This window comes from Pelodiscus sinensis, chromosome 4, assembly GCF_052426305.1.
Source record: "Pelodiscus sinensis isolate ZL-2025 chromosome 4, ASM5242630v1, whole genome shotgun sequence".
Classification (NCBI taxonomy): domain Eukaryota; kingdom Metazoa; phylum Chordata; order Testudines; family Trionychidae; genus Pelodiscus; species Pelodiscus sinensis.
Window position 1 is genome coordinate 58,008,503 of NC_143055.1, and position 27,106 is coordinate 58,035,608.

A 27,106-nucleotide genomic window follows, 5' to 3' on the forward strand; every position below is an offset into this window, starting at 1 on the left:
GTGATTTTTATTTTATTTATTATTTGACTGCTTTTAAATAGTCTGAAATGTGGAAACATTGGGAAATCAATCTAGTTATAAAGTCTAAGAGGGGTAGCTATGGTCTGTGTGTGTGTGTGTGTGTGTGTGTATAGTATCATGAACTCATCTGAAGAAATGGATTTTGCCCATGAAAGCTCATAATACTATATTATTATTATTATTTGTTAGTCTCTAAGGTACCACAGGACTAACTCATTATAATCTAGTTATGTTACTTTTAGTCATATTGGAAATGTAAGATTTTAATGAAATACTTTGTATATTTGAAATCACATAATTTATCAAAATTAAAATGATGATACTTGAATAATTTTTGTAAAAGCTCAGTTAATGATTCTTTATTTTATTTCAGGGTTTTTGATAATTGCCACCATGGAGAGACACTTGACCATGCTGCTGTTGCTGCTGGTGCAGCATTTTGTAAACTGTGAAGGAAATCAAAGACAACATCATACTTCACCAATGCAATTTACAGAAGTTCAATATAATACCACTGTTCATGAAAATTCTGCAGCCAAGACTTATATTGAGCAGCCAGTAAAAATGGGCATTTACCTTGCAAATCCACTATGGGATATAAGATACAAAATTATTTCTGGTGACAATGAAAATTTGTTTAAAGCTGAAGAGTATATTCTTGGAAACTTTTGCTTTTTGAGAATACGGACCAAGGGAGGAAATACAGCTATCCTTAACAGAGAAGTGAAAGACCATTACATATTGACTATAAAAGCAGTTGAAAAGAATACTAATGCTGAAGCCCGCACAAAGGTCAAGGTGCAGATACTGGATACAAATGACTTAAGGCCTTTGTTTTCTCCAACTTCTTACAGTGTTTCTTTGCCTGAAAATACAGCAATAAGGACCAGCATTGCTAGAGTAAGTGCAACAGATGCAGATATTGGAACCAATGGTGAGTTTTACTACAGTTTTAAAGAAAGAACAGATATGTTTGCTATACACCCAACTAGTGGTGCAGTGGTTCTAACTGGAAGACTTGACTACGCAGAAACTAAGCTTTATGAAATGGAAATCCTCGCAGTGGATCGTGGAATGAAACTGTATGGTAGCAGTGGTATTAGCAGCATGGCAAGGCTAACTGTTCATGTAGAGCAAGCAAATGAATATGCTCCTGTTATTACAGCTGCTGTACTGACTCCTTCAGAACTGGACAAGGATCCAACATATGCAATCGTAACTGTTGAGGACAGTGATCAAGGTTCAAATGGAGAAATAGCATCTTTAAGTATTGTGGCTGGTGACCTACTTCAGCAGTTCAAAACTGTGAGGTCTGTTCCAGGAGGTAAAGAATACAAAATCAAAGCTGTTGGCCACGTTGATTGGGAGAACCAACCTTTTGGATATAATCTGACTCTTCAGGCTAAAGATAAAGGAAATCCTTCACTGTTTTCTTCTGTAAAAGTTATTCACATCACATCCCCACTGTTTAAGTCTGGACCGGTGAGATTTGAAAAAGATGTGTATAGAGCAGACATAAGTGAATTTGCTCCTCCAAACACTCCTGTGATAATGGTGAAAGCTTTACCTAATTATTCACAATTAAAATATATTTTTAAAAATGCACCAGGAAAAGTCAGATTCAACTTAAACCCACACACAGGTCTTATCACCACTTTAGAACCAATAAAAGCACAGTATGCATCCCATTTTGAACTTGAAGTCATGACAAGTGACAGAAAAGCCTCTGCAAAAGTGATAATTAAAGTAAAAGCCATGAACAGTAATCCACCTGAATTTACCCAGACATCATATAAAGCTTCCTTTGATGAGAATGTGCCAGTGGGTACTAATGTCATGAGTGTGAGTGCAAAAGATCTTGATGAGGGTGAAAATGGTTATGTGACATATAGCATTTCAAACTTAAATCCTTTGCCATTTATGATTAACCATTTCAATGGTAGTATCAGTACCACAGAAGACATGGATTATGAATTGATGCCAAGGGTTTACAACTTAAGGATTCGAGCATCTGATTGGGGCACACCATATCGTCGAGAAGTTGAAGTTCCTGTTACTATTATTTTAAATAATTTGAATGATAACACACCACTGTTTGAGAAAATAAATTGTGAGGGAACAATCCCTAGGGATCATGGTGTTGGAGAACAAATTACTACTGTATCTGCTATTGATGCTGATGAGCTTCAGTTGGTGAGATACCAGATTGAATCTGGAAATGACTTAGATTTATTTATTTTAAACCCAAACTCTGGGGTGCTTTCCCTGAAGCAATCTCTAATAGGTGGTTCAGGAGCGAAAGTATCTTTTCATAGTCTGAGAATTACAGCTACAGATGGTGAGAACTTTGCAGTTCCATTATATATCAACATAACTGTAGCTGCCAGTCGTAAACCAGTGAATTTGCAATGTGAAGAGACTGGTGTAGCCAAAATGCTGGCAGAGAAACTACTGCAGGCAAATAAACTGCACAGTCATGGTGAGGTTGAGGATGCTTTCTTTGACACTCACTCCATGAATCTGCATGCACCTCAGTTTAGAAGTACTCTTGCTACTAGTGTTGAAGTAAAGGAAGACCTACCTGTGGGTTCTAGCATAATACTTATGGGTGCCACAGACCTTGACGTTGGCTTCAATGGAAGACTAGTTTATGCCATCTCTGGAGGAAATAACGATAGTAGTTTTACTGTGGATTTGGAAACAGGAACATTAAAGATTTTATCTCCCCTTGATCGAGAAGTAAAAGATAAATACACTCTGAATATTACTGTTTATGATCTGGGAATACCACAAAAGTCTGCCTGGCATCTTTTAGATATCAAAATTTTAGATGCCAATGATAACAGACCAGAGTTTTTACAAGACAGCTATTTTGTTGAAGTAAGTGAAAACAAGGAACTAAACAGTGAAATCATTCAAATTGAAGCCACAGATAAAGATTTGGGGACTAATGGGGAAGTAAAATATTCTCTTATTACAGATACAGATTTGTTCACTATTGACAGTGAGACAGGTATTGTAAAAGTTGTAGGGGCCTTGGATCGTGAAATCCAACAGGTGCATTTCCTGAAAATAGAGGCCAGGGACCAGCCCAATGAAGAACCTCAGCTGTTTTCCACTGTACTTTTGAAAGTATCTTTAGAAGATGTCAATGACAATCCTCCTAAATTTATTCCATTGAATTATCACGTGAAAGTTCGAGAGGACCTTCCAGAAGGAACTATTATCACATGGCTAGAAGCATACGATCCTGACATAGGTCAGTCAAGTCAAGTGCGATATAGCTTTTTAGATAGTGGTGATGGAACCTTTGATGTAGATAAATTGAGTGGAGCAATACGTATTGTACAAAAACTGGATTTTGAAAGGAGACAAGTTTACAATCTAACTGTGCGGGCGAAGGACAAAGGAAAGCCAATTTCATTATCTTCTACTTGTTATGTTGAAGTTGAGGTAGTTGATGTAAATGAAAATTTGCACCCTCCACGGTTTTCCAGCTTTGTGGATAAAGGCTTTGTAAAAGAAGATGTCCCTATTGGTTCATCTGTGATGACAGTAACTGCCTATGATGAGGATACAGGAAGAGATGGAGAAATTAGGTATTCAATCAGAGATGGCTCTGGTGTTGGCATTTTCAGAATAGATGAAGAAAAAGGTAAGAATGTTGTCAATCTTAATTCATTTATTCTGTAGCCAGTGTTAAGAAAAAACAAGACAAACCTAAAGCACTAACACTGTTAAGAATAGATTTATTTTTACATCATTTTCTTGAACATTTCTTTCTCTCTTTTCAGTTTTAGTATATGAGTATATAGTTAAGAAGTGAAAGTGAAAATGTTCATTAAAGTTGCATTTTTTTCTACTTGGATTAAATTTGTATAGCATGGTATATATTGGTCTCCTCTCCTACATGGGCACTGAAAGGAATATTCTATAGAATCCAGATTGTGGAGCCCTTACTCACATTGGTGAGAACTTACTTGCGTGAGTAGTTCCATAAATGAGGACTCACCAGGATGCCACAGTCTAGCCTTAGGGATAGAGTGTAAGCTTTAGCTCTATAATTTTCTTGCTTTTTTAAACTTTAAGTTAGATCATTGTTATCTTCTGAGTATAGCTGCTTTGTGTGATTTTATTTACTGCTTTTGCTACATGAATTGATAGCTTTCTATGCTCACCCTAAAAATAGTAACTGTACATTTTTGGTGAATAACAAATACATTTTCTGCTTGTTAAAAATAATATTTTATGGTGATAATCCATACGTGCAATGGTATAACAGGTTCAGAGGTTGGTTTGTTGTGTCGGTGTTTCATAGGTTAAGAACTTCCATCAGCATTTTATTCAAGTGTAATTAATTCAAAAGTGTGATCATTATAACCTCAGTAAAAGACTGAAATTCTGTTAATTGTTTCTTGATTAAGTGTCTCTGGCATAGTTAATGAGAATTGCCACTTCATTCTACCTCCCCAATACAATTTTTCTTTCTTTAAAAATTAAAATGAAATATTGTTAAGTTTCACAAAAGCAAGAAAATTGAGTGATGTTGTCTTGTACTGTCTTTCATGCCATTGTACTTGGATACTTTGTTCCTCATAATTGTATGGATTTTCACAAACCTTTGGTGCTAGATGACTTAAGCATAAATAACAAAGTTAAGTAGCAACCATGGGCTAAGTTCTGTGCTATGTAACACCCTTGGTAATATGTTATAACTTATATCAGTTCAAAGTTATCTGAAGTTTTTGCTTATTTTTTTTAATTGATTTCACAGGATATGTCTACACTGCAATAAGATACCTGTGCCTATCTGGTGCCAGCTGACTTGAGCGCATGTGGTTTAGGCTTTGGGACTGTTAAACTTTTATGTAGACTTCTGGGCTTAGGCTGAGCCTGAGCTCTGAGATGCTGTCGCCTCTCAAGGTCCTAGAACCTAGGATGAGGCCCAAGTAAGGAAGTCCAACACAGCAATGCAACAACCCAAGCCATGTGAGCCCAAGTCAGCTGGCATGGGACAGCTGTAGGGTTTGAATTGGACTGTACGCATACCTGCAGACAGGAGGTAATGCCAGTTATAAGTTACAACTCCTTTAATAATAATTCTGTGTTTTATACATGGGGTCTGCCAAATTTGTGCTTGTGGAACAAAAATGTTACGGACTTCAGAATGGGAGAGTGGGACAGTTGGCCATATTTGAAGGTTTCGTGGGAGGTTTATAGTCCTCACCTTCATTCCAGAAGATAGATTAAGGTTGGAAGGCCCTACTGGGGATTGTTGGCTGTAAGGTGGGAATAACATGATAAAATATATTCATATCTTTATGAAACAGGTATTTTATTGAGATTGACTCAAGATTTGCTAAGAAACCAAAACTTCAAGCAAACCTCAGGGTAAACAACTGGGACCAACCAGTTTAGTTGCACCAAAAATGCATGTATTAGGCATGTTAAATTTAGATTAATTAACTCGGGTGGCCAACCTGCGGCTCGTGAGCTACATGTGGCTCTTCAAAGGAAAAATTGCGGCTCCCTTTCTGGCCGACGGAAGCCTGCTTGGGCCACACGCAGCTGTTAAAGGGGCAGTGTGGTTTTTTTGCTCAGCAACTTCTTTCCCTCAGCTCTTTGTGCTGTTTCCACCACTATTTTGGCTCTTTGTCTGTAACATGTTAGCCACCCATGAATTAACTAATTGAATAGTTGATGGAATTTCCATCAACTATTCAAGTAGTCGAGTCTATAAAAGTGCTTGCTGGGCTCTTGCTAGAGTTAAAAAGTGTGGAAGCCCTGCAAGGAGCAAAGGGCCAGCGGGGGACTCCCTGCTGGCCCCACGCTTCCTGCAGCACCTCAATCTTTGAAATGCACAAAAGCCCCACGGGAGCTCTTGTACATTTCAAAAGGAAGCCCAACAGGGAGCATGGGCTTCTGCTTTTGTAATGTACTAGAGCCACACCGGGGCTCTTGTACATTTCAAAAGCAGAATTACAGCTGCAGTGGTGTGAGTGGAGACTGCTTTAGTTCCTGCTAATGCTGTTTCCCACTGTGCCTCTACCTCCCCTGCCCCCCACAGAGATGGTGCTGGGGGCAACCGGCTTTTAAGCTGGCTCCTCCCAACACCTCTTGCTTTCCCCCTTCCGTCTCTCCCCCCACCCCTCCCCCCAGCTGCCTCTGTCTGATAGACGCAGCAATGGTGGGGGGGAGGGAAGGAAGCAACTAGTTGCATCACTAATTGACTATCGCTAGTTGCACAGACTTTTGACTTATTGGATAATCTGCTAGTTGCTTACATCCCTATTGTGTACCCAAATACACATTTCATGCTTCTCCAGGAAATATCATCATAGCTAATTCTATGTGTTGAGAATGGCTCTGAACTAGTTCCCTGAGGACTGTCATGAAAGCTCCAACATGTTCCATAACAAATATATGTACTTCAGAGAACCGACAAAAATATTGTATTAGTCAGACACGTGCACATGGGGAACTGGAGCTCTAGAACACTTTATCCTTTGAGGTCCAAAACCATCTGTCATATGAGCCCTAAGCGAACGTCCTCAGTTAAACAGATATACTCTTGCAAATGGCTTAACTCTGCATTGATTTTATACTTGGATACTTTTTTAAAATATTTTAACCTTATACTAGTGCTGGCAGAACTTACATTATGGATTCTTTGCCATATTTACTCTCCCAAAGTCTGATGAATTTGGAGTTGTAGAATCTTTTGAAAATGGCCAGTTAGCAGCTGTTTAATAGCATTTTCCTTGAGTTATTATAGCAGTTAATATTTTAATAATATAAAATGGTTTGTCAGACAAACATTAAGAATTCCAGCAGTATAGATGATTTTATTTTAAATTAACTGAAACATTCTGATTAATATTAAACAAAATTTACATATAAAACATAAAATGTATATTTTTGGGGGGGAGAACAAATACAGTATAGAACCTTGCAACTTCTTGCTTCAGTAATCCATGAATCCTTACTGATCGTGGATTTAAATGTTTACACTTCACAGGATCACTAAATGGGGACACACTTGTCCTGGCAGAGCAAATGCAGGTGATGTGTGCCGTGTAGACCAGTGGGTGAATGAACTTACCCTTGCTCTTCTCTCTATTCTAGGTGATAATGCTCTTACAATAGGGCTACAGCATTGGCTGCTGCTTCTGTTCAGCTCTCTCTTTTTTCCTGTTCCTTAAGGGAAGCTCAAGATCTGCTTTTCTGTGATTTCTACTGAAACAAACAATAATCCAAGATAGGGATATGAATGGTTAACCTTAATGGGTGAAGCTTACGGGTTCTGGTTAATTGGGAAGGGCTGGAGCAGCTTCCTGCCTACCATGGGGTCCAGAGACTCTGAGCCCACTGCAGGCAGTGACTGTTCTCGCTGGAATATCCCTATCTGGGGTGGGCCTGCCCTCATCCCCACCACAGCCCCTGTCTGCAGTGGAAGGGGGGTGTCACTCCAGCCCACCCAGGTTGGAGAGGTGCCCCCCTCACTAATCACCTTTTAATTGGTTAACCGATTAAACATAATGCCCACCCCCATTCCCCTTCAGCAGTGGTTATGGCTGTTAGTTAAATTAACTCTGGGTTGAGTCCAGCTGCGGAAAAAGATTGAAGATAGAACACAAGTCACTAAAATCAACATAAATTGTAACCCTCACCCAGGTAACATGTCTGAGGGCAGGAAATAATAGTCAGGCACTTACTAGTGTTCCTCTTGCAACCATGTTGCAAGTGTCGCTCACAACACAATTTACAAATATATACAGGCTAAAGCTATACTAATGAACATATAACTGGAGAACAAAGAACTTAGGCTGTGTCTAGACTACATGCCTCTGTTGTCAGAGGCATGTAGATTAGACACATAGGCAAAGTCAAATGAAGCCGCGGTTTAAATGATCGCGGCTTCATTTAAATTTACATGGCTGCCGTGCTGAGCCGACAAACATCTGATCAGCTGTTTGTCCGCTCAGCGCGCTAGTCTGGACGCTCCCCTGCCGACATCAAAGCCCTTTGTCGGCAGCCCCGGTAAACCTCATCCCATGAGGAATAATGGGGCTGCCGACAAAGGGCTTTGATGTCGGTAGGGGAGGGTCCATACTAGCGCGCTGAACGGACAAACAGCTGATCAGCTGTTTGTCTGCTCAGCGCGGCAGCCATGTAAATTTAAATGAAGCCGCGATCATTCAAATTGCGGCTTCATTTGACTTTGCCTATGTGTCTAATCTACATGCCTCTGACGACAGAGGCATGTAGTCTAGACACAGCCTTAGATACAGTAATGATGCAGAAAGAACTACCACACACTGGTTTGTTATTTACTTGAAATAAGTAAACAGAAATTTGCATTTCAAAATAAATAATGCAGCTGAATGCAACATCAAGTGTACTGAAAGATTAGTGTGTACTCAGTTTTAAAATCTAAGAATGGTTTCACAAATGAAAACTATCCAGCAAAGCCATGCTCCTATAGCTGGAAGAAAATGAAGTCCTACATACTCATAGGTTGAAGAGCAGCCTGCAAGTTCAGATGATTAGATATAAATCTAACTTATCTACTAAACAAGAAGTAAATATATTCTTAAAATACGGGGGAGGAGGGCCTGTGCCTCGGGGTGCCAGATCTAGATGAGCCAGGGACTCCATTTGGCCCCAGGGCCTGAGATTCCACACCCCGATATAGATTCTAGAGTGCTGTGGGCTGTGCCTCCAAAAACCTGCAGGAACACGAATGCTCCTGGATCAGAACCTAAGGACATGAGGGCCAGCTGGCCAGGACAACAGGGTTGGTAGGTGGGCCAGAGTCCGCTATGCAGGAGTTTCCCGGCTGTACAGATTGGCACTGGGCTGGAGCCCCAGAGCCCTGTGGCAGGCCCCGGGAGCTCGGGGCGGAGGTTGCGGCCCTGTGGCAGCACAGGACCAGAGTCCTCCAGCAGCTTCTTGGAGCACGGGGTGAGGGCTGGAGTAGTAGTTCTCTGAGTGCCGGGCTGAGCCATTGTGGCGCCCCTGGCAACATGGAGATGGACTTGAGCCTCGCGACAGCGCAGGGTAGGATCCCTGGAGCAGCCTGTTGGACAGCAAATTAACCAGTGCAAATTAATTTTTTTTTGTATTGCAGAATAACAGTAATTTTGTTCTGAAACTAACAATCAACCTTTTTTGCTTTCATGTGATTCAGAGAATCTTATACAGGTTGGACCCCTCTGGTCTGGCGCACTCGAGACCTGAGCCATTCTGCTGGCTGCCCTGCTGCCAACTCCTCTCCCTGGGGATCGCAAGGCTGGGACTCCCCACCCTGCTGCCCCCGCTAGGTGTTCTCAGGAATTCCTCAGCCAGGGCCACTCTGCTGCCACTAATCCCATTCAGCTGCCTCCAGCCCCACTGCCTCTTGGGGTTCCTGGCCCTGCTGCTGTGGCCTGGTCCCACTGCCGCCTGGGGTTTCCCAGGGTTCCCTGGCTGGGGCGGCCACCACGGATTTCCCTGCTGGGGCTGGGATTGCCTGTTGCAGCCTGGCCCTGCCGCCAAGGTTCACCAGCCCTGCGCTCCTGTGTTGCTGCCTAGCCCCGCTGCCATCGGGGTTTTCCCAGTCAGGGCCACCCAGCCATCACAGCGCCCCCTGCTGCCAGGGGCTTCCCAGGATTCCCTGGCCAGGGATGCCCGGTCTCCATCAGCCCCACTACCAGGGGCTCTCCAGCCACCTGATGCCACTAACTCGGCAGGGTTTCCCAGCCAGGGCAGAGGCTCCCCCGAGGCCACCTGGTCTCATTGATGCTGGGGGTTCCCCTGCCTAGCCACTGCTGGCCCAGCTGGGACCCCATGTTTTTCTGTCTGGCTCCTCTGCTCTTTGGTCCAGCAACATCTGTGGTCTTGCTGGGTGACAGATGTTGCTGGACCAAAGAGCCCTGGATTTAGGAGGTTCAATCTGTATTCCTGTGATTAGTTGATCTTCAGAGGGTTAGTGTGCTTAGCAAACTCATAAGGTTAGATGAAGTTGAGAGAGAAGGTTTTGTGTGTTTCCTAAAAAAAGTAAAGAGTAGAAACAAAAATAACAAAAAAAGTGCTTTACAGGACTGTCTCTGTGTGCCGTAGAATATCATCACTAAGACTTACTGAGTATTGGACATCCTATTTCCAAGAGTGAAAGGAGGTAGTTTATTAGAATAGTGAATAAGATACATAGCTATTTAAAGTAAAATATTAAATAATGCTGCTAATAGGTTCAGGATATTTTAACCTGGCATATAATAAACTGAGCATATTAAAATGTGCTTACAGCTTATTTGTAAATGTTTCCTTTTTTGGGAATATGATTTACATTTATGATTAAATTCTTAAAAGGATTACATCCAATTTTGCATTTTCAATGACTGCCCTTTGGCTTTTATTTAACTTTTCTTATTACACCATTCATCACTGTTGAGTTTTAATAATGAGTGTGGACATTTACAAAGATTAAAAATGTTTATAATTAAATGAGCACATCACCAAATGATGTTAATCTGGATATATGATACATAATTGAGAACCACAGGATCTCTTGTTATTTCCAGTTAAACCAGTTTTGTAAATTGGCAGTCTTTAACAGATCTTTTCAGGTATTCCTCAAATTCATGTAGTAAACCAATTTGATTTACTTGCCCTAAAACTATACCTTGAGAGAATTTTTAAAAATACATTTTTATTTCAGGTTTTGTTGTAAAATAATTAATAACTCAAGTTTAAGGAAATATGAGAACTTTATGCTTTACTCATGTTTAAAGAAGACAATAATTTCCAGAGTTTTCACCTATGTGGTGTTAAGGATTGTCAGTTCTTTGAGCTACATGCAGCATGCCTAGGTACTCCCTGTGAAAACCATCTGTTGCATATTATTTGTAATCACGCTAAATCTGTCTGCTGTTTTAATGTTTGAATGCTGTTTACATGAGTCTCCATATTTACAGTTGCTGAAATGTGTAGTGGAAAAATTGGTGACCAGGCTACCTTTACTTTAGGAGACATTAAATGTGAGATTTTGGCATTGTTAGTTGACTAGGAAAATGTATTTATATATCACACTATTTGCATGTGTAAGAGAGAGGCTGGAAAACTTAGTGATATCCTTTTTTACTCATACCATCCCTCTCTACCCTTACATTGTATACCTGGCATAAGTCCAGATCATTAGAAGAGTTCTGATCTGTTCTTGAACATGGATTTGAGATCAATTTGATCACCTACAGCTAATTAGCAGAATGGCTGACAAGGAAGCCTTTAGCGGAAGCTTTCCCTTAATCTCTCAGAAATGTGGAGGAATTTGCAAGCCAAAGGCAGTACTTGTTGCTTGAAGGGGGATGTGTGGAGCCATTCCAAGGGCTCAAAAAGGGGATATGGATGGCTTACTGAAGCAGCCCAAAGAGGAATCAAGTGATTTGATTCCCTTGCTTATCTGATCAGCAGTAGGCAGAGTAGCTAATCCCACCTGGTTTCTGTGAATGAACATATCTTCCCTGATTTCCTATTCTATGTGATAAAATTAAGAAAGGCAGAAAGGGTGGCTGACAGTGGTGTACAAATTGAATCCATTCCCCACCATATTGAGGACATAGAGTTCAGAAGACTGGTAACGAGGATGCCCTAGATGAGGAAAAGAAAGTGGCATATGAATGAATGACTGTTAAACCACAAATAGTAAGGTGGGGTTAGTGTGTGGGGAAAGAATATAGCTGATCAGGAAGTGAGGTGAAATCACCCTATTTTTCTCTCTCTGCTTCCTCCTAACTGCTTTTGCAAATACTATGCCTAGGATCAGATGCTAAAGATAACAGATCCCCACAAGAGGAAAGCTATGTCAAAGATCAGAACCAGCTAGAGAGCTGAACAGCTGCATTAACAGTCTATCAAGAAGCCAATAGATAGCAGAGTTTAGCAGAATCCTGGACAAAGGAGCGCTTGAAACCAACTGGTTATTTCAATTAAATCCTGATGCAATCAGCAATTCTGCATTGTGTAGCCAGATCAAAAATGACAAAACTGTGTGTGAAATTTCCTGATCTTGTGGGGAAAGATATTTGTCTAAGGAGATTTGTCTAGGAAAAAATCTAGAAAGCAGAGATGCATTTTTGCTAACAGTACTGCTTAACTTAATATTCCAAGGAATAATTCTAATAAGACATTTGGCACATTGATATCTGAAAACAAAAACTGGTGGAAAACAGGGATGTTAAATAGGGACGCTAAATTGCGATTAATCAACTAATCAGATTTAATCAGTAAGCGTTCGGTTCTTACTACATTTAAAAGGCAGAGGCGCAGCCTTAAACCTGGGTGGCTCTTACTTCATTTAAAAGACAGAGCTTCAGTGGTACTGCACTTCTGCCTTCTCTGCCCCCCCCCCCCTCCCCCGCCCCCAACCACAGACATGGTTCTGGGGGGAATCGGCTTTTAAGACCAGGAGCTACCGCAGGTCCAGGAGTTACCCCTCTGCGGCTCTGCAGTTTAAATGTAGTGGGAGCTGGGCTGCCTGCGTGCCCAGCTCTTACTACGTTTAAACTGCAGAGCTGCAGCAGGGGTGCTCCTTCTGAGCACCTTCCCTTATCGATTAATTGTGAAGTCGACATCATGATTACCCAGTTACCTGCCTCTTAACATCCTTACCTTAGAGACTAACAAAAATATATAAATAGTATCATGAGCTTTTGTGGGCACAACCCACTTCTGATATATTTTTGTTAGTCTGCAAGGTACTACAAGATCATTGTTGTTTTTAATTTTTTTTAAAGAGGTAGTTAGTGTTCTTTGATCAGATAGAACAGTAGCAGTTTGGCAGTGATGGACATCTTTCTAAAATCTCTCTCAGCATTTTGAAAACTTTTAGAAACACAAAATGGTTAGCATGATTTTATTAACCCCTTTCGGAGTGATGTCCCTTTCCAGCCTTTTGCAGAGCTGGTTATATCAGAAGTGTAATCCAGGATCTAACTCCATGTGCAGCAGAGCAGAAATGCAGCTCTGATGTACCATTTCTGAATGTAAGATTGATGCAGAACATCCTTAAGCAGAGTTCAAAAATAGTAGTGTGGACAGGACTTTAAATCAATGTAGATTACAAAATAGAAACAGCTTTCAATCTTTGAAATTTAAAAATACTATGTAGGCAAATTAAATTGCCATAATGTTTGTTTGGATTTTTATCCCTTGGAAGAAGCTGTATTAGTTTTAAACAAACATGTTTATTTTGTGTTTTGCTCCCGGCAAAGCCATATGGTAAGATAGTTTGAGAATTTTTAAAAATATCCTGCTGGGAACACCATCACTGTGACAGGTAAATAGAGACTCCATACAAAGGCTTGGGCTTGCCTCATCCTTTGCTTCTGCATAGCTGCGGAAAGTAGGGATTGTTTTGCTGTGAACCCTATTGATTAGGTCACAATCTGGTCTGATGAAAACATAGCTGCCTACGGGCTGTCTCACTGTAGGAGATTTACAGACACTGTGTGTGAAATAGCCACATGTGGTCTCAAGATTACCTTAAAAACAGAAATCAATTCAGGCAGCAGAGTACACATTATGGGCCCATTAATTTGTTCAGTCCTCTTTGACTTGAAAAGCACTTGTGAGCAAAAGAATAATAAAAAGGAATGATTGCCAAAAGCTGTGGAAGGTGCATCTTGCCATATCACTGGTGGTGCATCTGTTGAGTTGTGGATTTATTTCCTACTGTGACATCTCCTTAGCTTTTCAAGTATGTTTTAAGGTCAAATGAGAGGAATTTGAAAATTATTATATAATGTTTACTCTTTTCTTTGAAGATTTAAAACTTTAGTCATATTCCATTTGTGTAAGTTTAACAAAGGCAATCCTACACAGGTATTTGGCAGGCTCCTATATCTTGATAGCAAGAAGTAGTTGTGACTTTATAATTCTGAATTAATTCTAAACTGTTGGTCCCACTGAAAGTCTGGCTTGCATGTCAGTTTCTTAATTTTTTATAATACTCGTTGCATCCATAATTTAAACATGTCTGACTTTAGCCTATCCAAACAAATATGCTAAAATACAAGTCATTTTATTTTTAAGGGAGCTTGTGGGAAATGTGAAAGTACCCTGAATTCAGAAAAATGGTTGCAAAAATATTTGATTCTGAAAGGAATTATTTCTATTAGCACTTCATCTTGCACCCCACTTGATACATTCATATTTAATAGCTGCTCACATTTCAGTTACACTTAATATATCTGGCCAAGACTTAAACAATAAACTGTATTTCTTTTAGATAACTGTATATTTTTGGTAGGTATTGATGGTGAAGAAGAGATTTATGGACCAATGGATGTAAATTATCTTGACCAGTCAGTAGTAAAGATGCTCTAAATCAGTGGTTCCCAACAACCGGTCTGTGGACCGCTGCTGGGCTGCCAGGCCGTGGCACACTGTCAGGCCATGCCTGTGGGGCCTGAGTATACCCCAGGTGCGTGGCTAGCAGCTGTTGGAGCTGAAGCCAGCTGTTCACAGTGCCTGAGGGGCTGAAGCTGGCTGCTGTGAGGTTTCTCAGGGGGCTGGGATACCCCCTGAGCCACCATACAGCAGTCTGCTTCAACTCCGGCAGCTGCCACGTGTCTGGTGGCTGCTGGAGCTGAAACTGGCTGTTTGTGGCCGCCCTAGGGCTGAAATTGACTGCTGTGCAGAAGCTTAGCGGGCTGGGGTGTACCCCAACCTGGCCCCCGAGCCACCGCACAGTAGCTGGCTTTGGCTCGGGCAGCTGCCACATGATGGGCAGCTGAAGCAGGCTTTTGAGGTGGCTTTGGGGACTGGAGTACGCATTTTGGCAGACCAGCAACATCTTATTTGTATATTCATTGTCATCCTCCAAAAGTTTGTGAATGGATTTGCCAGTGCGCAATATACAAAATGTTGGAAACCACTGCTCTAAATTCTTTGCATTCTGACGTCTATATCTGTGCAGGAATTGTCATTTTTGCTATCATGAAAGTATAACTTGAGCTATGGGATGAAAAATTATGTATAAAATTCAGTGGCGGTACTGCATTAGGGCCCGATTCTGCAATCTGCTATTCACCTGATAAATCTTTAGTTCCAAGGGCTCTTTTTAATTACCTCACCCAGTTACAAATAATATATAAATCATAAATTTAGTTACTTTTACAAAAGACCATTTTCATTTTGCTGTTACTGTCAAAGCATATAACGGACCAAATCCTGCTGAGTCTTTCTTAGAATGGTTTCCAGGATTTGGTTCTTGTTTTACTGCAGAGGGACCAGTGATATTTTTATCTTTAACACAAAGAAAACAGTCTATACAGGTAACAAATTAAACTTTGGAGTTAGGTGTTGTTGGTGTCAACTGGGTGCTGGCATTATATAAATAGGCTGGTAAATTAGGTTAAGTGTAGGTTAACCTGGAAATCCACAGCCTAATATTTAGATTTGGAAGGTTTGGGGGATGGGCTCTACAGCCCTTTGAGAGTGAAGGGTCAGTGGGGAGAATCAGTACCTCACATATATCTATATTTCTTGATCACAACTTCAGTAGTGCCCTGTTTGGTTTCAGACCTCCAGCAATCACCTGTCTCAGGGTAGAGAGACTTGTCCCACTCCCTTCTGACTAGAGGCTTGAAGTTTGCACTATCCTCTGCCAAATTCAGCAATATCTCCAGCAAGTCAGCCTCCATAAAGCTCAGCACATGAGCTGTGCTGTTTCTCCCAGGACAATGACTGTGCTTTTACTAGTGACAACCAACATTCTCTCTAATTTTTTTCATCCATGTGTGGAATTAATTTTGTGTGTCCCAGCAATGTGTGGGTGGATGTGTGCTACCAGTAGAAATAAAAGACCTAGATATGATTTTATATATATATATATATATATATATATATATATATATATATATATATATATATTTAAAAGTTACCATAAGGATCAATACTTTGGGGCAGGTTAGGCATTTTAGAACTCACTACTCAAAGAATTTAAATTTGAGCATCAGAGAAACAATTACAAAATGAATAGACTAATCAAACTAAAATGATAGTACTTAGAATAAAATTACAGAGAATATATGTGCATTGAAGGAAGTACAAAGAAATAACAGCAACACAAATATGTGTTGGGAGGTGAGTGCAAAAGAGAAGCCTGTGTTTGTGTGTGTGAGACAGTCTGTGTGTGTGAGAGTTGGCAGCTGGGGAAGTCTGAGAGACTGTGCACTCTCTCTTTAAGGCTCTCTCCAGAAAGCTGACCAAAGCACCTGAACTTTCCTGAGCCCTGTGGCCCATTCCCCTCTGTAGAGATGGGTACGGAAGAAGGGGGAGGAGGATACCCTGACATTAATGCGCCCCACCCCTGTTTCTGCAAAGCCAGCTGGAGGGACTAGGGAAAAGCTGGGCAGGAGCTCCAAGGCAGAGGGCAGGAGCAACAGAGTTGCAGAGCAGCAGGGTGAGGCACCTGAACACGTGCTGCCATGCACAGCTCTGCTCATTAAATGCATGGCACTTGATTCACTCCTGGGTGAATGCACTACTGTGCAGCTCAGAGGAGACCCAGATGACCACATAGATCTTCCTTAGTAGAGTACAATTATTTGAAGGACCAAAATGCACAAAGAGAAAACACAAAAAACATTAAGTTGAGAGTGTAGGAGGTCACCTGGATATAGGCTTGCCAGATAGTTTTACCAAGAATACTATGGCAGGGGAAAAAATTGGTTGAACAACAACAACAAAAAGAATCCCACAACCCAGGAACCAAAGTTGTTGAGCAAAGGGGGAAAAAAAAGTCACAGCGCCTTTAAATCACCACGTTTCCCTCCGTCCCCACCAGATGTGGCAGGGGAAGAATGTCCCAAGCAGCCTGCCATCCAAGAAAAACAGAAAATACTGGACATACTTTCTGTGTTTTTTTTTTTCTTTGAATGGACAGAAACCGCAAATACTGGACTGTCCGGGCCAATATCGGACACCTGGCAACCCTACCTTGATGTCACCTCCAATTGTAACATAAGGCTTTAGTGGGTGTCAGTCTTTCCAACCTGTGAGTAAGGGTTAGGGTTTTTCAGTGTTAATTTACTGGGAGGTGTGGTTCCCAGTGCCTGGAGATAGACATGCCAGCTCAGCTCAAGCACATGAACTAAAAATAGCTGTGCGGTGATTATGGCACCCATAGCAGCTTAGGCCAGCTGCCTGAGCTCAGATCCAGAGGTTGAGTGATGTTGACAACCAGCACTGCAATGTCCACACTGCTATTTTTAGCACACTAGCTTGAGTCTGTCTATCCGTGCTGGGAATCACACCTCCGAGCCGCAGTGTAGACGTTCCCTTGAGGTCGTGTCCATTTGCTGAATCAAATCCTTCAGGTTGTGCTTCTACGGAGTTGTTTATAATCACCCAGCACTGTTTGTAAATTATGGATGAGCTGTGATAATTCTCCTCGTTGGAGTAGAATACAGTCATACATAAACATAAATTTATAACCATTCATAGACCCCCAAAGATAGATACTGCAACCCCATGCAATAGGATTACATCTTCCCCCGTAAAGAAATGGTTGTAAATAGCGTGTTTGACTGGCATCCTAGGGGAACCAGAGCCTGTGGAGTGCCATTTAAAGTGTATGCATGAAATACGTCCCTCTTCTGCCCAAGCCCTTCTCGCTTGCTCAAGAGCCCTTACACTCACCTCATTCAGACTTGAGTGAATGGTGTTAACAAGTGACATGGGGTCAGTGCTTGTTGGATTTTGTCCGGGGAAAGATAGGGGTTGGACCATGGTTTGTGTGGTCTTTCCAGCTCCTTGTCCTGTGATGAGGAAACCCTACTTCAAACTTCAACAGTTCATGCAATAAAGATTTTCTCTCCCTCTCACCCCACCCCTGAGCCAAATTCCTTTCTCTGTCCCACCTCTAAGGAAGTTAGGGCCTGGGGGCTCTTGTGACATAACCTTAGGAGGAAGCATAGAGCCACCCACACCCCCTGGGATGATAATTTGTTCCTTACAGGCTGAGGCCTTATCTTGGCCCCATTTTGTCTGGCACATTTTGTCTAGGGTGAGAGCACAGCCGGTCTGCCTTTGCTGGGAAAAAAAACATTATTTTGGGGCTTTAACACCAAATTCAATGCCATAAGACTGTGCATATTCCCACAGTCAGAGTTGTAGAACTTTCTATGGTGTCAGGGTGGATTTGATTTAAATTACTAATCAGGAAGACTCGATTTCATCATGGTTTTCTACTTAAAAGTGTATTCTTGTTGTTTGTTATAACCTTAATACATATCACAACTCAGAGATTGTGAGGTAGTTTTTATTTTTAGAAAGTACTCACTATACATTTTTAAACAGTGATTTATTTTGAAAACTTTTCAAATTCGTTTTACAGCAATATCAGAAAATAAATGATTGTTTGGTTATTTCATTTACCAGAGGTAATTGAAGCAGATATTTATGAAGTCATTGGGAGGTGAACTATGTACAGTTCAACAGGTTAATCATTAATATTTGGAGGATTTTCTTGCCATGCTGCATTAGAAGGAGAACATCACCAGGCATTTAGTTAAAACAATTTAAATATAACAATGTTATATATTCTGGAATTTTTTTCAATGGCAAACATAATATTTTAACATAATAAGCATATTAATTTTTGAATGTAATTAAACATTCAAGTTTTTTTTAGAAATCAGGCTTGTTTTTGATCAAATTTATTTAATAAAAATAGTTATATGAAATACTAAAAAAAAAAATTACATCGACTGACAACCAGGTTGACATGAGAAACTTAAAATATTGGCTTCTGCAGTCATCTTCACTTTCATTTTCCTATTTGTTCATAATGTGGAAAAGAAAAACAATCATTCCTGCTTTTTTTCAGGTCTCAAACGATTTCTCAATTAGAAATGAATTAGTCCAAAGGAAAAAAAAATCTTTCTGCGCTGGCAGAAAAAGCTACTGCTGTTAAAAGTGAGATTATCACTTCAACAGTTTATGAATCCAAGTGCTTAAGTGACTTCAACCAGTTCACTGGTGTGTGTGTCTTTAAAATGTCAGCAGCAAACACACATTTCTTGAATAGTTCACCCTTAGCTTTAAAGTTTATTTTAGTTGGCATTATGGAGGAATGATTGTGGGATCCATGTCCTAGCCAGCTCCTCCTCTTCAGAACTTAAGGTTTGACCCTGGTCCTGAGTATTGAGAATATTAGCAAGAAAATGAGCTGGAGATAGTGCCTGTTCCTTTCTTTTCTTTTAATGTTTGTAATTTAACTCTGTCATTTCATATTTCTCTCTTTAAGATATCAACTCAGCTCCTTCCAAATTTCAGCAGCATCAGCAATAAAACAGCTATTTCCCTGCATTTTCTTCAACACTACAGAAATAGGCTTCTGGATACTCAGCACGTGTTCAACATTCCTCTTAAGCCAAATGTTGAGAACTTAGGTTGCAACAGCACATCTAGTGTGAGGTTTTATTATTGAATTCATGACTCAGACCATGACCTAAAGGGAGTTGCCAAAGTAATAGAGACTGGCATTTGCAGTAAATAAAAACTGCACTTCAAGAGGTAAAACTGCAAGTGCTCTTGGATTACTTCTTTGGTGTAAAATTATTGATCTATCATACTAACCAGTTCTTTATTTTTAAGTTATTTACCTGTGTCTCCGTTAGGAAGATGGGGTACACTAATGTTTTGTTTCCCTCTTTCCTTTTTTTCATTACCTGAAGAACAGCTAATGATTAACAAATGTTCAGCTACTTGTGTAAGGAATGCTGATTGCTTTGGGAAAATATATGGTAATGATGTGCAGTTTCCCAAAGAAATTTTGTACAATAGTTCATGCCCTTGTAACTAGGCTGCATATTGCGGTTGTAATCTAAGGAATTCACTGTGTTTAGATGTGGAAAAGGATCCTAATTAATATTTTTGAAAATATTGTCTCTGCATGTGACTTTCATATCACCCAGTATAGAATATAGTTTGGATTGTTGGTTTTTATGTTTAAGACATTTGATAGTAAAAACCTTCTAGGAGAAAATACAGACTTGTCAGGAAGTGCTGATTTTTAGTAGGTGTATGAGAAGGTATGGGTGTTGTAAAAGACATTTACCATACATCTCATAGTCTTCACATTGTCAGCTTCATACTACTTCTAATCAGTTTCATAATGAGGAGTTGCATAGAATAAAGGACAAAGGTTCAGAGATCAGGAGCTGTACTCATAAATATTTTCAACTGCATGTTCATTTGCTAGATATACCCCTATGCTTTCTGAGAAGTGCTAAAAACTAAATGGAATAGCCATCTGTACTGTGTGCTAATGGTGGAATTTCAAATTTAGTTAAATTCATCCAAAGAAAGGTAATAATGACAGAAATATTTAATCTAACATATTGACATTAAATAGGGCTTCATTGCAAAGAGACACAGCTGTTTCAGATGAGGTAAGTGAAAGTCAGTGAGAGGAGTTTGGAAAAACAGTGATAAAAAATACATTGTGAAGTAAGTGACAATAGAATTATTTTCAGATGTGCACTGGCTAATGAGAAGCCTACACTTGAGAGAATATGGTGATCTCTGTAAGCGAAAGATTACTGCAGATTATAAAGGGTTAGGTTTAAAGTGAATATATTGATCTAATTTGTGACCTTTTCGCTGACTAGAGATGGGAATATATGCTGTTCTATGGGTGTAATTCAGGGAATATAAAGTCCTTTGAAAATTCAGTTGCTCTATTTAATATCAGAATACCAACTACTTTAAATTATACTTTAGGGAACAATCCTGCACTGGTAGGAGACTAGACAAGGTCACCTACTGATCTATTCTACTATTATAAATGCTGGAGGTGAAGTGGGGTTTGGAATGAAGGCTGACTGCTCTCAAGCTCTTAAGCACTAGCCTTACAACCCCCTGATGGCCCCTGGTTTGAGAACCCCTGTTCTCAATGGTTCAATACAAAACTTAGTTTTGTCAATGGTTTACAATTTATCTGCAATAACACAATGATCCTTCGCTTGCAGAACCTAAATCAGTGTAGGAAAAAACAGTGCCTCCATTTAGCACAGATTGGTGATATTTAGGTTCACCCCGATATTGTCTGCTGGGGAGACAGGTCCAATCATGGCACTGTTATTGGCGGTATAGGATTATCTGCAGTGAGAAGTGTTTTTGTAGGAAGTATTCTTGTAACAAAACAATAACAATCTGCTCATCAAAATGTCTGCAGATCCCATTTCAAGGAAGGTAAAGCAATAAATATTGGGCAAAGAGAGTTGAGCTCTTCTTGGGTATTTTCCCTCCAATATATATTCGGGCTTCTGGTTTTGGGGTTTAACTAATAAGCACAGATATAACTCCCTTGATTTAAAAAAAGGAAAAAGGAGAAACTGGTGTTTTATCCAACATACTGGAAAAATGCTGAAAATGGCTACTTGTATCTAAGGGCTCAGTGTTGTTTATTTTATAATGATTGACAACACTGATAGGCTTTGAATTTTCTTTTAAATGGCAAAAGTCTATCAATAAAAATTGTGCTCAACTGACAATTATGTATTTTGTGGCTAATAAAAATGAAAGTTCAGTGTTTCATTTTTAATCACAGAAAAATGTGGATTTTTTTAAATTTGAGAATTTGTGGGTTTTATCCTAAAAAACTAGAGTCCCTACTGAGCATGCTTTCTGAGCAATCTTCTTGCCACCCTCTCAAATCTTGTTCTCTGTAAAGCGACAGCCCGAGCTGGTTGTCTTCTCATTTGTTTCCTGCCTCTGGCAGAGCTAGCAGCATATGTCTACCTCAGATACTCCTTTCCATTTTTTCCCCTGCATCTTAGTATAATCTCACAATGCCCGCTGGAAAGTAAAGGTGTAGGTTTCCCAGTTGTAACTCTGAAGCTGTTCATTGTGTCAATAGAGGGTCTTTCTACAGAGTTACTTATCTGTCTGTGACTAAACCCTAATAAGAGACAAATATCAGAGGGGTAGCTGTGGTGTTAGTCTGAATCTGCATAAACAACGAGAAATCCGGTGGTACCAAAGCTCCAGTAAATCTGTTAGTCTGTAAGGTGCCACAGGACTTCTCGTCGTTCATCCTAATAAGAGAGTGACAGTTATCTCCACTCTCAGCACCCAGTCATCATCTCTGATTCCTGCAATCAGATGATTACACTCCCTGTTCCAAGGGGCTTAGTGGTGTTCAGGGCATGAGGCAAATTCTAGATTTAAAATAGCTGAACCAGTTTGACAAATATCAAAAGCTCAAAATGGAACCCCTCCAAGCCACCATAGCTGTGATTGACAAAGCTTTCTGGCCTCAGCTGATTCGAAAGATACATAATTTCACATTCTTCAGGTTTGCCACAGAGCCATATTTGTTTCTAGTGCTGGCCCCTTACCTTTAGTTTACCTCTTCCAAGGTCATTTATAAAAAAGATGGTGACAATAGCAGTGCCTCTAGGAAGTTTGTACATCTAAATATGTATACCAGTTTTGTCTTTTCCCTGAAGAAAAGAATGTGTCCCGAATGCCAGTGAAGATAATTAGAACAAAGATTGTGCCAGATCATGAGAACATACTCTCCTAGCCCCAATAACAGTTGGACTGCTTTAATAAGTTAAGTGATCGACATTTGGTCCAGAGTCATGGCAATTTTTTTTCAGTCGTATTACCGCTATAGTGATTCATTGTTACAATAGCATAAGCATAGCTTTCCAGGTTCTCTCTCTCTCTCTCTCTCTCTCGTTCTCTCATTTTAAATCATGGTTGATTGACCATGCAATAACAAAAGAGAGATTTTTCCTTTCCCTTTCTGCCAAGAAATTAGGTTGCACTTGTCTGTGCTTCACTAAATTTTTCTAGCAATATAATAGTTAACATTGTACTTACCTAAAATATACACTAATAAGGTTTTTTTAATGCCTCTCCAGATCAAGGTTTCAGCAGTATAAACTGTTTCTGGGTATAGCAATTACATTCCTTGTCCAAAAATCTAGCATACAAGTTGCGTAGTTGACAGAAATAAGCTGGAGCTATTAAAATAACCGTAAACTAGAAAGACAATAGGAGCTGTCTGCCTTTGTCCCAAAAGATTTCCTGAACTGGAAGTAATAGGCTGAATTCTAATGCAGCCACATCAGGGATCTTCTGATTGATTGTATGTATCAACTTTTCCCCTTATTCCTGTGAATCCATGCTCACTTTGTACCCTTACAGTCTTTTTTTTTTCTATTAACTCAGATATGGTTCTGATGACCCATAACTTTTGTGAACAACTATTTAAAAGGTTATATTTAAAAACATAATTTTTGAAGTTCTTTCTTATATTTGTTTTTTCTCAGTGTGCTGTGCATAGGTTTTAAGTTAATTTGACTTTTTGTATAAATATGAAAGCAATGTAATCACTCTTTTTTGTGGAGGTGGATTTCTTAGTCTTAACAAACCTTTGTAATATCTCTTTTCAGTGTTTACAAGTGTATTCTCAACTTAGTGTTCAGTTTTGACCAGCGTTGGCCTTTTAAACCATGTATCATCTTTGAGCTAAACTAAAGTGTAGTTTTAATTTGCTGTTGGCTGATATGAGAATTTCTCTTCCATACCACTTTATTCAGCTTGCCCTATACTGTTTATGAGCTATGTAGTGCCAATCTATAGTGACCGTACTTTTCTCTCCTCCATATTTCAACACAATTTATCTTTCCACCATCTGTTCATAGTGGAGAAGTGAGGTAGTCACAAACAATTCTGCTTCTTTATGTTTTATGTCAGGGTTTGGGTTTCACTCTATGCTGCCGCATTCTGTGTTGTCTGGTTTTGTTTGGAAGCAACATTTTACCATGTATGCATTTTTTAATTGCTTCAATTTGGGGGTAGTGAGTCTGTGGTGCTTTGAAAGCCAAGTTCTTTAAATATCAGCCTGATCCTGTTCAAGTAATGTAAAATGTAATATGTTCATATTTTATAGTATCTTTGTCTTAATAAAAAGTTTCACAACATCTACTGCTATACATAACTCTCCTAATAAGAAAAAACTTAAAAACAACAACAAATAGACTAGTAGAACCTTAGGGTGTGTCTAGACTACATCCCTCTTTCGACGGAGGGGTATAAATTAGGCACTTTGAAATTGCAAATGAAGCTAGGATTTGAATTTGCTGTGCTTCGTTTGCATAATTACGTCATGGTGCTCTTTAGAAAAAGCGCTATTTTGAAAGTAAAACTACAGTCTAGACACGGTTCTTTCAAAAAGGGAAAGCTTTTTTTGAGAGAGCCTCTTTCGAAAGAGGCTTGCAGTCTAGACATAGCCTTAAAGACTAACAAAACATGTAGATAGTACCATGAGCTTTTGTGGGCACAGCCCGCTTCTTTAGATGACAGAAGTGTAAGAAGTCCAGTTACAAGAATAAATAAGAAGTGGACTGTGCCCACAAAAGCTTGTGATACAATCTACATGTTTTGTTAGTCTGTAACAGGAAAAAGTTAAAAAAAAATAGACTAGTAGCATCTTAAAGACTAACTCGGCTACCCCTCTGAATCTTCTAATAAGGGGTTCTTCTTTTTTAGCAATATGCAGAAATCGTTTCATTTTAATACAGCATGAAAGGATGGTGGAAAGAGAGGGCAATAATTTTGATGGGGGTGGCCCTTTTCACGAATTTAGTAAGTGAACAGGGGCTGCACTCTTCTATGATATTAATGGAGGGGAGGAAGTGTGTGGTCTGGGATGGAAGTTGGATGCAGAAGGGAGCTTGGCATGGTGGATTGGGGTGCAGGGATTTGGTTGGTGATCTGGGGCAGGAGAGTGAGGTGTAGAGTCTTGGAGGGAATATGGGTTCAGGAGCAGGGATGCAGATCGGGATGTTAAATATTGATTAATTGAATAGTCAAGTAACTTCATAAATTCTTATCGGTTAGCCGACTATTCTATACTACCTGGGGGCAGGGCTGGCTGCCAGTGCGCTCTAGCCTCATTCCCAAGGAGCCCCCAGCCATTCTGCGCTGCTGCCTCCTTATCAGAGGAAGCAGTGCGGGGTGCCAGGCAGGGGCTAGTCTGTGAGGGGAGCCAGTTTAAAAAACCCCTTGCAGGCCGTCTGCCTGTCACCCCGTACTGCTGTCTCCGATACAGAGGCAGCAGTGTGGGGTGGCAGCAGCCCCTGTCCCAAGGGTGGTGGTGGTTTGCCCTCCCAGACCTGTGCAAGCTCGAGCTGAATGCCTGCTCACCTAGCTCCTAATCCACTTCAAATGCAAAGCCACAGTGGGGATAGGACCCGGACCCAGGGTGAGCTGGAACTGAGACAGGCTGTCTACTCACCCAGCTCCTAATACACTTTAAATGAAGAGCCACAGCAGGGGTAGGTCCAGGACCTGTTGCAAGCCAGCACTGAGCCTGCTAAAAAATTTACTGGCTGGGGGGAGGCGGGGATGTGTATAGTCTATTCATTAATCTATAAGCTTTTGCTTATCGGTTAATTGGTTAATCGTCTACCCTATTACATCCCTAATGCAGATGGTTAGGGTTGTGACCCAGAGGTTAGAGATGCAGAGAGGAGGAAAAGGGTTGGGTGCCAGGTTCAGGCAGTGGCTGGGAGGAGTTTACCTAAGTGGCTCCCGGCCAGTAGCAGAGCAGGTCCTTGCAGTCCACACTCCTACATGCTGCTCAAAGTGCCTGGTGGGGAGAGGGGCATGAGTTTTTTGAGCACCTTCAGCCTAGCTTCTTCTTTGCTTCCCTCGCCTCCTCTTAAAGTGCTAAGAGAAGAACATGGCCCTCACAGCCTGCCATTTTGAGTGGCATGTGGGGAAAGGGCAGTCAGGGAGCCAGCCCAAGGCTCCTACTGTGCTGCTGGCATTTTGTCCTCCCCTACTCCATGCTCTGCTCCTCAGCAACAGCTGGCTCCTATCGTTGGTCTCTGCTCTGCTCCTGGCTATGGCTACCAACTACTGTCCCTGGGTGGGAGAGAGCATGGACTGGTTCCATTATTGATAAGGGGGATGCAAAATAAAAAAAAATAAAAAAAAAAAAAGTTTGCGGGTTATTGGTATAACAATTTACAGTATTTAACAGCTTTGGAAAATGTCCTCACATCACAGTTAATATGTTGACTCAACCAATTTCTGCTCTATTTTCCACTAAATTCAGTATAGTTGTTTGAAGACTGAATTTGAACCGTTTTATTTTACTAATATGAGTTCTACTTTGTCCAGATAGTTTTAAAATCTAGCATTAGATATAAGCAGAATTTGTATGATCATATTTTTCTGTACAGGTCAGTACTGTAGAGGAAATACGCAGTAGTTAGCAAGTATTGTGTTAAAGTGCATCATCTTATTAAATGGGTGTGCAAGTATATCTTTCTGATGCAAAAATTATATGTATCCAACTGTGCCAATGGCTAAGACATAACGTATACTTCAATCACCTCATTCCCTCTGGGCTAATGTTCTGTTATCCTAACATACACACCTGTTCCTATTTAGAAGAGGAGACGGTCCAGTCATGCTGTGAAGTCTCTTCAGCTGCACAGTTGGATCTGTCATCTACCTGTTAATGGATTTGTTAGTGCAGATGTGCTATGACTCCTCCAGATTATTGATATTGCTAGCAAGTAGTAACTAGAGAAATTCTCTGAAAAAGAAAGTGAAGCATACTAGAGAATGGGCAGTTCAATATTTTTAAGGGCAATCAGAACAGTTAAGAGCTTCCTCTTTCATATATTAACCCTGTCTAAGCAGGATTTTTTAGGAACTGGCTTTGGTAGTTTATTAGGATGAATATATATCTATCTATCTGTATATTTTAGAGAAATGTAGCTAAAAACTCTTTGTTGATATCATTTGATTTTGTGTTTATCATGTCTTTTAAGATTGGAAAAAAATTGTAATTTCAATATAGTCTTATTTCAAAGTGAATTAATTACATAAACCTGCCATTGCTTTATTTGTATCTGCACTAGCAAAACATTCTTCTGAGAATTCTTTGAAACAGAAATTGGAAAGTCTAGGAATGAAATCTTAAAGCACTTCTGTATCCTCCTTCTTCTAACTAATTGAGGGAAGAACAGTAAATCTGCAATTCTGCATAAGATCAGGTTATAGAAAA

At 40.2% G+C, this 27,106-nt stretch overlaps 1 protein-coding gene across 5 annotated transcripts in view; it reads left to right on the plus strand.

The window, feature by feature from the left end:
* The window catches only part of FAT1 (FAT atypical cadherin 1), a 168,038-nt gene that overhangs the window by 16,729 nt on the left and 124,203 nt on the right, over positions 1–27,106 (plus strand). For all 5 annotated transcript variants that reach the window (XM_006128452.5, XM_006128448.3, XM_089777886.1 and 2 more), the window contains exon 2: positions 395–3,676. In XM_006128452.5, coding sequence (XP_006128514.3) covers positions 415–3,676 — 3,262 coding nt within the window. In that variant the 5' untranslated portion in view covers positions 395–414. The remainder of the gene's footprint in view (positions 1–394; positions 3,677–27,106) is intronic.